This window comes from Pelobates fuscus, chromosome 11, assembly GCF_036172605.1.
Source record: "Pelobates fuscus isolate aPelFus1 chromosome 11, aPelFus1.pri, whole genome shotgun sequence".
NCBI classification, from domain to species: domain Eukaryota; kingdom Metazoa; phylum Chordata; class Amphibia; order Anura; family Pelobatidae; genus Pelobates; species Pelobates fuscus.
In genome coordinates this window covers 91,469,766-91,480,083 of record NC_086327.1, presented here as the reverse complement: position 1 = coordinate 91,480,083, position 10,318 = coordinate 91,469,766, and the positions used below count along the sequence as shown (strand labels likewise).

At 38.4% G+C, this 10,318-nt stretch overlaps 1 protein-coding gene across 1 annotated transcript; it reads right to left on the bottom strand.

Moving 5' to 3' along the window:
- Nucleotides 1-3,261: 3,261 nt before the first annotated feature.
- On the bottom strand, nt 3,262-5,480 carry LOC134576692 (transcription factor HES-5-like). Its single transcript, XM_063435403.1, has 3 exons — nt 5,388-5,480; nt 4,755-4,929; nt 3,262-4,634 (listed from the first exon to the last, which is right to left on the bottom strand). Exons 1-3 carry the CDS (start codon nt 5,445-5,447, stop codon nt 4,387-4,389), a joined length of 483 nt encoding a protein of 160 aa, XP_063291473.1. The 5' UTR covers nt 5,448-5,480; the 3' UTR covers nt 3,262-4,386.
- Between the last annotated feature and the right edge of the window lie 4,838 nt (nt 5,481-10,318).

Below are 10,318 nucleotides of genomic sequence, written 5' to 3'. Positions count from 1 at the left end.
TCAAGATCTTCCACTGCTCTGCGCATTTGTAAGAGCAGTTCGCCTTGCCGGGATAGGGCCGTGTCGGTTGCCGCTTGTCTGTTTGCATGTGTCTCTCGGGAACGTTCTAGTTCCTGTATCCGGGTCCCTTGTGCGGAGACCTCCGTCCGGAGGCCCGCTATCTCGGCCCGAAGAGCATCCTGGATTGTAGTGGTGTGGACCAGGAGGTCGGCCTTCGTGGCCATGGACGCCATAGATGCCGCAATCGTGCGGATCTCCTCACCGATGCTCTCTAGAGTAGAGGCTGGGGGATCTCCCTGTGGCTGGGGAGCGGTCGCCATCTTGGGGCCTCCGGCCTCTCCTCGTGCGTCCGTCGTTGTAACTAGGAATCCGTCCATCGGACCTAGGGATTGGCTATTCTGCGTGCCTCTGGGGGTCCCGGGAGGGTCACCCCGACGATTACGACCCATAAGAGCGAAAGTAAGCTTATAAAAAGGGCTTTAGGCGGACCGGTGGAGCGGAGCTCACAGTTTATGCGTCCATCCTGGTCGACGTCCAAGCCACGCCCCTCAATTAGTAAAAAATTTAATTGATGAGTAAAAGTCCAAAAAATAGAGATTAGTAAAAAAAAATAAAAGATACATTTTAAGTTATAGAAATATCTAAATCTATATTTAGATATTTTTATAACTTAAAATGTATATTTTGGGAGGCGGAGCTAACCGTGCAGCAGAGAGGTCGCATTTTTCGGAGCTCCGTCTCTGACTATCGCAAAGTTGAAATATATGGTGGAAACCGGGCTAGATATCACCCACAATCAACTCTAGAGAAAGCAGAAAGGCCATGGGCAGAAAATCTAAAAAGGCGAAAGCCGACAAAAGCCCGCACGGGAGGGATATCGGAGAAATGCTCCGGGCCACGCAACAGGCCGCATGGTCCAAAATGGCGCTGCCTGACGATATGTCCTCGTACTCATCGGAGGATTTCACCACAGAAGTCCCAGAGGGAGCCGCATACAGACACCCTTCGGAAGGCAAAACCAAAAGCCTACCAACCGGGGACCCGGTCACGGCTGACCAGCTCAAGGCTATGTTGGCAGAACTCCGCAAAGATTTGGCAGCAGACATGGCTTGCTACCGTAAGGCCATAGAAGGAGCCACAATAAAAATAACGCAGTTGGAGGCCTGCACTAGCACCCATGGGGAAAGGCTTCAAAACGTCGAACAGAAATTAACTGACCTGATCAACGGGCAAACAGCGACCACTGACCGCCTAGACGCCATGGAGGATCAGAGGAGACGTTATAACCTCAAAAGTAAGGGGGATACCGGAGTCGGTAGCCCCTACGGACTTACCCCACTATATCAGGCGCCTCCTGGAAGTCTTGTTCCCACCGAAACGGGTGAAAACTGTTAAACTAGATGGCATGTTCCGGCTGCCGAAATCACCTCGAGCACCGAAGGCAGCGACCGCGGATCTCATTTTGCGGTTTCAAACGCTGGCCGACAAGACCGATCTTCTCACGGCACTGCGGGGCAAAACTCCCCTGATGTTTGAGGGGTCGTCGCTCACGGTGTTTCCAGACTTAACCAGAAATACGATCAACTGGCGGAAAACATTGCAGCCCCTTCTGCACCACCTCCGTACCAGAGACATCCCATACAGATGGGGCACTCCACGGGCAGTACAGTTCACCCATAACGAGACCCACTACAAGGCACAGAACCGACAGGAGCTGGAAACCCACCTGCAAACCATCGGCATCCTGCCAAAGGCGCCAGAGAGCAGCAGAAGCCTATCCCAGCTGAACCCGGCCGGCATCCGAGAATTCATCCCACGGGACTCCCCTAGATTCTCTCCTGGCGGATCGCCCACCTGAAAAAACAGAGACTAGCCACTACAAGAGGGATTACCCTCACCATCCCATTCCACCAACCGTGCAGAAGCAATGGTCCGTATAGTCAGAGACCTATAATACTCGGACTCACTACTCCTCTCTGGACACTAACATAACACGTTATCACAATTTTACGTATTAGTTATACTTTTGTTTAGGTTTTTATTCATCTCAGTTATAGTAGGTACAGCCTATTTCTTATGACATACGAGGGCAATACAAGGGGGCTTCGCTCTCATGAAGAGGGCCACCGTTTATGAGATAGCAAACCACACTAGAGAGCACACATCCAACCAAACCGCCGGTTCCCGACACACTCGCACAAAGACGCTGGCACGTACACACAACACATAGAGGCACAATACAGCCGAATTGTAGAGTGATACCCTGACACCCCCCCCCCCCCATCCCGTCGACACAGAGGCTGGACACATAGGATATGAACATGGGGGGAAGCCCTATAGGGCTAACTGTTTAACCGCTAGGCTACACGAGTCTTAATCCCTCACAGGGCCTAAAATCTTTATAACACAGATATGTTTTTCCTTTTGTTTGAAGAACTCATTTTACCATAAAAAGTGCAAGAATAAAAAAGCCACGTTTGTTATAAAATGCATGTGATGTCTGTGAACAAAAAGCTGTTGTGGCTTCGTTCACAATGTTGTTACCACTTTGCACACAAAAAAAAATGTATATTTTATTTTTTACTAATTTTTTTTATTTTGTACTTTTACTCATCGTTTTTATTTTTTACAATTTTTTTTATTTTTTTTTACACTTTTACTCATACATTTCTTATCGGGTGATTGTTTTATCTATGAGACAGAGTCATCACATGACAGGGAGAGAGGACTTCTAATCTAAAAAGTCAATGAAGCACACTGATTTGGGTACTTGCAGTCTTCCTCTAACCCAGGCTTCCCCAAACTCCAGCCCTCCAGATGTTGCTGAACTACAACTCCCATGATTCTCAGCCTATCTATCTCATTCATAGAATCATGGGAGTTGTAGTTCAGCAACATCTGGAGGGCTGGAGTTTGGGGAAGCGTGCTCTAATCTATGTGGAAACCTGCAGCGTGTGAACTGTATATACTGTAGGGCAGGGATAGGCAACCTTCGGCAATCCAGATGTTGTGGACTACATCACCCATAATGCTCTTACACCAATAATGCTGGCAAAGCATCATGGAAGGTGTAGTCCAAAACATCTGCAGTGCCGAACGTTGCCTATGCCTGCTGTAGGGCAACCCTTTTCATGTGTTGCTCATCAACATGAAGTAATACTAAAACATGGAGTATATGATAATCACTGATGTAATTAGTGTTACAATTAATGTAATATTCTTAATTAGTTTAGTCATTGAGGACACGCTTACATATTTTTAAATTTGTTTTGCATTTATTCACTTGCATTCATGTCAAAAACATCAGGATGAGGCAATACAGCAATATACCATAAAGTTATTACTGGCACTGTACAACATAACACAACAACTCATTTAATAATTAAAAAAAAAAGGTTCATTTCACAGAAATAATGTTGTTTTTTCATTGAGAAAAAAACATCCCCCTTTCCACAGAGACAAACACTCATCGATAGAAAGGAGGACTCATTAACCCATTGTGCACCACAGACTCAGCGCAACATGTTAATGTAATTCCTATTAAAGGAAATAGATCATTATATTATATATTATCTCTTAACTGAAGATATACAAAATATCATCTCATTTGAAATCAGATAAATAATGATACAGATTGCCGATGTAAACAGACTTCATTAAAAAAAAAAAAAAAAAACGTTCTGTACCATAATAATATGATGCAAATATTGCACAACTTTAGAGGTTTAACCAATTCAGGTAACAGGGGTTACTCATGTACCTCTGGCTCCTACAGAGTTAAACCTTGGATATGTATATGTCTTAAAGTGAAACTGGCACTTCTCTGGCACAGCCAGGGGACACTAAGCGTTAGAGGGGGAGAACACATAATATGTTTAAAGGCTAAAAAGTGGAACATTTGACTGGGAGCCAATAGAGTTTCAGGATAGATGTGCGGATTTCTACATGTAATTTAATTTTCCAGAACACATAAAAAATATTTTTGCTAAATTTAAGGGATAAGTAAAACAGATTATTACAAATCTTGAGATTTGTGAGTTCTCTTTTACATTTAAAAAAAAAAAATTCAATCTCGGATAAACCCTTAATATTAAAAATATAAAATGTGCAAAGTTCTACAATTTTTTTTTACTTTTGTGCATAACCGGTCAACAGTTTGTCCTGCACTTATAAAATTAAATGCCCACAATGCATCATGGGAAATTTAGTTTTGCCATAGGTAGAGAGGCATCTACTAGTTGTCTCTGGGGTCTAGTTTGCAGATATTAAGCTAACTCTGACAAACATACTTTGTTCACATTGGAGAATACATCTCGGGTATAAGTACATTCAAAGCTGCTTTTCCATAAATGTTTGAAGTCTTTTTGAAGGACCGTCTTCATACCATTACCACGGTCTCCATAAGCTCTTGGTGGTGTTTGGCAGAAATTGCCCATTCCAGTTGTGAGCAGAGTTTACAGACGATGGAGAGGAGTGCAATGTCACATGGGACATGTCTTGGGATGCAAATTGAGGAGGTTGAAATTGCTTTATCTGTTGGTGACTCTGACCATCGTAACATGACAGATAATTCAAAGAGTCCTGGACACATTTGCAGTAGCCTTCAGTGTGGGCTTGGCCTGGGTTTATCACAGCTGGAAACAAAAATAAACACAAATAAGTCAGACTACTGGTGCTACAAACATCACTAAGAGAACACGTTTTGTTTCAGGCATAAAATATCTTTAAAGATGAACGGGTTGAATGTTACTTACTTTTCCCAGCCAATTGCTGCTGCAGGAAGGTCACTGTCATCTCCAGAATATCCGCTTTCTCTGGTTTGGATGGAAGATGCTGTTTGTGAAACTCTTTCTCCAGTAACATCCTGAGCTGCTCAATGCTGCTGTTAATTCGATCTCTCCTCATCTTCTCAATCACTGGCTTCCTGAGCTGGAGAAAGGAACATAGAAATTATTATTACTATTATACATTTACTCAGACGTAATTTACTCTCTCAGAAGTTATTGCTGGCAATTAGGCAATATTTCTATACTTTATAATATAATACTAATATTAAATGTTTCTGTATTGTCTTAGTATTCAGATTAATCTGATAAAGGGGCAAATGAATGGCAGCATGGGGAAAGAAAGAAAAGGGAAAAAAAGAAAAAGAAAAAATCTAAACAAATCTATTAGATTATTTATTAGATAATCTCTAAACTTAAAGCATTGTGCCATTTATATATATATATATATTTATTTGCAGAAAAAAGTAACTACTAAAGTTTTCAAACTCCATATGCACAATGGTTTCGATACTGTCACATCTATTTTAACATTATTTTCTATATGAACAAATACATAAAAAGTCAAACGCGTGTAATTAATCCATAAGAATCCAAGCTTACCTTTCTCATTCCATTTTCAGCCTGGCTATCAGCCTTCTGCATTGGTAGACAGGGAGCCATGCTTTGTCACTGTATCAGTAGAGCTGCTGTGAGATACTATTGCTGTCTGTCTTCTTGTAATCAGCCATTCCCCCTTTATATCCCTGAGCCTGCATAATTAGGTGTGGAGCTCAAGCCTGCTACAGGTTCCCACACTTGGCAGCCAATCACACGGCTCAGGAGGACAAATTAAGTATGTCACATTGAATGGTGACAGACTAGCTGAACATCTGGGCCTTGTACTGTGAGGAAGGACATGAAAGTGTGAGAAAGATCTACAGACTATAAAAATCCCTTAGTGCATCTGCTGTGTGCTCCCAGGATCAATACCATTGCACAACGCTATGGAGTATGTTAGAGCCATGTAACCTAAAGAAAAATAAATGAATATTGCCTAAAACGCATACTTAAAAATGTTTTAACCCAACCTAATGTAACATTTATATTTCATCTTTTTATATTATTTTAAGGTGTTTTTTTTTATTATTTTTTTTTTACTTTTTCTCATGTGTTTATGATTTAAGATAAAATTGTGATATCTGCATAACTTAAAAAAAAAAAAAAAAATTAAAAGCTGCCTGTTTCTGCTTTTCACAATAGCTGTCAACTTGTTGTTTAATGAATAGATTAATAGAAAAAAAAAACACAAAAAAACATGTATTCTTCATCGGAAATCCAGGAATAGCATGTTATATTTCATTAAAAAAAAAAAAAGTAGGAATAAACATGATTTAAATTATATTTGATAATGATAACAAATGATGATTATTTGTATTAATGCATACCTTTAATTATGTAATTCTTCAGAATATATCAAGCTTTTGGTTAATTACTAAATTATGTTAACAGTTTTCATTCTAATTGCCTAATACCAAACATGGCATGTGTTCATATTTGAATTAGAAAAAAGTGGAATTTTGTTTTGTATTAATAGTAGCAAAGCACCCTACATTGTAGCAAATAATTGAATTAATAGTATTAATAGTAAATAATAAATTAAAAATCACATTTTATAGTGCTGTAAAAACATTGGAATTCATTCATAAAATTATTAACAAAACAAACTAAAACTTTTTTCCACGTGGATAATTACCATACACTAACATAAACACATATAAATAAAAAAATATATATATAAATATATATATTTGTTTTTATTTTTTTCACTAAACAATGAACTGTGGATCAGCTTGCAAAAAATTGGGTACAAATAGTAGATCTGGAAAATGTGTTAATGTTTAAATCTGTATTCAAGTAATTTCAACTGTTTATTGATAGTTCAAATGTATTTGAGGGTTAATTTAGACAACATAAGAAAATGTAGTGTGCTTCCTCAATATCTTAACACTTTCTATGCCTGTCATATTATTAGATTTTAAATTAATTGACATAAATTGACATTTAAATAAATTGACATAAATTGACATAAATGACATGAAGATATTATTAGTGTAAAGTAAACGTTACAGTAAACTAAACTTCCTAACACTAAACAAATCTCTATTCCTAACGCTATAGTGTTCTCCCCTGCAATTAGTTTAAGGTCCCCCACTTTTTTTCTTCATTGTCATGCTGACTCGTCTCTTTCATCCAATCCAATGCTCCTCAAAGAGGAGTACTGGGGATTAAAAGCGCATGTGCGCCAAGTCCTGCGTTCCTCCAATAAAATGAAGGCTAGCTGTGAGGGAGCGCCTCTAGTGGTTGTTAAGAAAACAGCCACTAGAGGCATATTTACCCTGCAATGTAAGCATTGCCTTATCTAATAAACAGCAATGTATTACATTGCAGGGATAAATCTCAATGAAGTGGTCTGGGTGCCTTTCATTGTCCGTTAACATAGCCTAAGAAATACATAATGATACAAATTCAACAAAAGTCTGCTTTGATTCTAACTGACAAATTATTAATAATTTCAGTGCCAGAAGCATGAAAACACCATTAGGCCAAGCATTTATCTGGAGAACACGTTATTGCACAAACTAATATTGTACAGCATTGCAAAATATGTTACCACTATATGAACAGTGACAGTAATAACGATTTCTGGATTAAATACTGGGTGGGGGACTTTGCAAGACTGCAAACTTGCCCTTAACCCCTTCTGTGTCAGTCTGTATTGAGCTATAACTAGTGTTTTTTCACTAAATAGTGGAGTCTATTAACTAACATCATAATTGAAAACTACGGTTAATTGACAAAAATAATTTCAAGTCAGTATACAAACGTTGGCCTCAGGCACCTGAGGAAGACTGTTTAGTTTAGTTGGTTCCAGCATACCTCGATTATCTGAGCCTCGTGAAGGGGGCACCCCTACACTGTATTTACAGGGTCTGACCATGGCTCTCGACAACGTCATTCTTCCCCATCATTATCCCTATTGCTATTGAGGATATAGTCCTTTATATATATAGTCCTTTGTTTATTTTGGGATTGGTTCCCTTTGTTTTGCGCTGTGTGTACTTTACACTGTTTGCTTGTTTACCTTATTATGTACCGCGGCATTGTTTTGCAATGCACATGCACTTTATTATTTAAAGAAGTGCCTAAGCACTTTTTTGGATTTAGTAACGAAAGTTGTTCAATGCCGGTCTATTATCAGCTAAAAGCAGAGTATAAAATAATAAACACTTAATTTAGACATCTAGGCCATGTTTAAAAACAGCCAGATCCTCTTACCTCACTCATGTGGTGGGATAAGGGAATTACAAATTACATATACATACATATATATATATATATTTTTTTTTGTTGTTTCATTTTATGTTTGTAAAGTTTAATGTTCTGGATTCATTTAAATCCTGCTAAAATTCTTCCATCAATGTCTTATTACATTCTCTCAATTTGTTGCAATCATCTACCACACATTTATGGACATATTTGTGTGTCTTTCTTAAATCTCCACTTGAAAAGAAAATCTCTTTAAGAGAAAAATAAAATTTACTTGAATCCACCTACATTCAATGATGAAAGATTAGAGTTCTTTAGTTGGAACTAAAGAGGTTAGGGGTAAGGTTTTCAAGTTAAAGGTTAGGGGTAAGGTTTTCAATTATGGTTTGGTGCTAGAAGCTATTGTTAGAGGTTATTGATTATGGCTAGAGATTATGGTCTGGATTATGATTAAAGATTACTGATGAACTCTAATGAGGAGATATATCAAAGTGTCACGTTCAGTAAACCAGTGCAAACCCCATCCACATCCCATTAATGAGTGCTCATCTATTCCATCTTTGCACCACTTTTCAGAACATAACACTTTGATAAATTTCCCCCAATGTGACAACATTAAAGTGGTTTTGCATTCAAAAACTAAAATGACTGTTTCAATTCATTGCAATTAACACAAAGATGTTTAGTACAATTCATCATGTCCTAATAATGCTCTGCACCAAAATGTCAGTGCCTAAACATCTGAGATCCAGGCCTTATAGGCCATTGATCAATGTAATATTTTTCTAAAATTTAACACAAGTAGGAAGTTTCTCTACTATTTATATTTAACATTATATAATGCATGCAATAATATCCCTGACATTGATACTGAGCATGCTATAGTAATGAACACGAGAAACTCTATCGAAAATGCGTCTCATCTCTGCTTACAAAGAAAACAATCAGTATTTTGAGATGTCAAGTGTAGACAGTTAATGATTGTTTAGAGCATTAGATACAGGCTTCCCCCTCCTTTGATGAGCAGACTATGTGAACAAGGTTTTTCTGAGAAGCACACTTTCACACCTCATGTCCTGGCTGGGAGAGCCACACTTTCCTTTTGATCTCAGACTGAGCCAGACAACAGAGACATTAGCCTAATTAGAGTGTAGGGTTTCAGACAATGTCCATGTGTCTGAAAGTGTGCTTTCACAGAGGGCTGTGGAAGGTGACACTCTTATGAAAAGAGAGGAAATGCATCATTACTGCGCCCACCTTACACACTCCAGCACAGGAGGACCCAGTCAAGTTTATTGCATTGGGAACAGTCTGAATAATATGCATTTTACTATGTCTTACTGTTCCATCCATGTACAGACTTACAGAAGGGGTAAGTGTGAGAGAGAGAGAATATGGGACTTATCTAAAGAGAGTTCCGAGGCAAAGATCAGTCTGCAAAAACATTCCATTGGTTCCCACGATGATCGATCCTTTTAGAACTTTGCCCACTTTTCCTTTTTATACATAAGAAATATAAGAGAGATTTATAAGTGTGTCACAAAATAATCTACAGTAAAATAATGACCCTTGTCACTCTGCTGCAGGTATTTGTGTAGGTTATTCAGCCATCAAAAAGAAAATGGAGATGGTGGGGGTGGTTATCAACATCTACACTTCTAAAATGTGGTGCAAAAATGTCAAATATTGAATATTCTAGCACGAATTATGAATCCTGGTGTTCTTCACTCTTTATGACTTTTGTATCTTTTCTGACATTTTTTCTTTTGTATTGGAAATTCAATGTATTAATAGTCTGTTACACATTTTTGCATCAGAAAGTTAATCTATTTCCTGGTATTTTTATTTGCCATAGATGGCAAGGGCAGCATAATGTTAGTAAAGTTTAGATGGTTTCAGACCCTAATATAATATGTAGCACTCCCCTATCTTTATAAGTAGATATTCATTAAGGGGGCTCTAGCACATATAAACGTTTTTTTTTATCCCCCGTCCCTTATTTTTTTTAATCCCCTAATATTCTTCTTTACATATTTTTTTCGCTCCAAAATCACCTCCCTTTACCTATAATTACGCTAATCTTGGCGGCACCAGATACTTATTCACGGCGACTCCATATTATTCTTCTGTTGTTTCTTCAGAACCGAATTTTGTCTGTTTGCTTACTGACGACATTCAGTCATTATGTTCATATCGGAATTTGATTTGGACAAATGAAACTCTGA

Excerpts from the sequence above, each read along its gene's own strand:
- LOC134576692 (XM_063435403.1), bottom strand. The coding sequence starts at position 5,447 with ATGGCTCCCTGTCTACCAATGCAGAAGGCTGATAGCCAGGCTGAAAAT. Across the intron at positions 4,930-5,387 it reads CTGAAAATGGAATGAGAAAG|CTCAGGAAGCCAGTGATTGA; the intron begins GTAAGCTTGGAT and ends TCCTTTCTCCAG. Across the intron at positions 4,635-4,754 it reads GCAGCAATTGGCTGGGAAAA|CTGTGATAAACCCAGGCCAA; the intron begins GTAAGTAACATT and ends TTTTGTTTCCAG.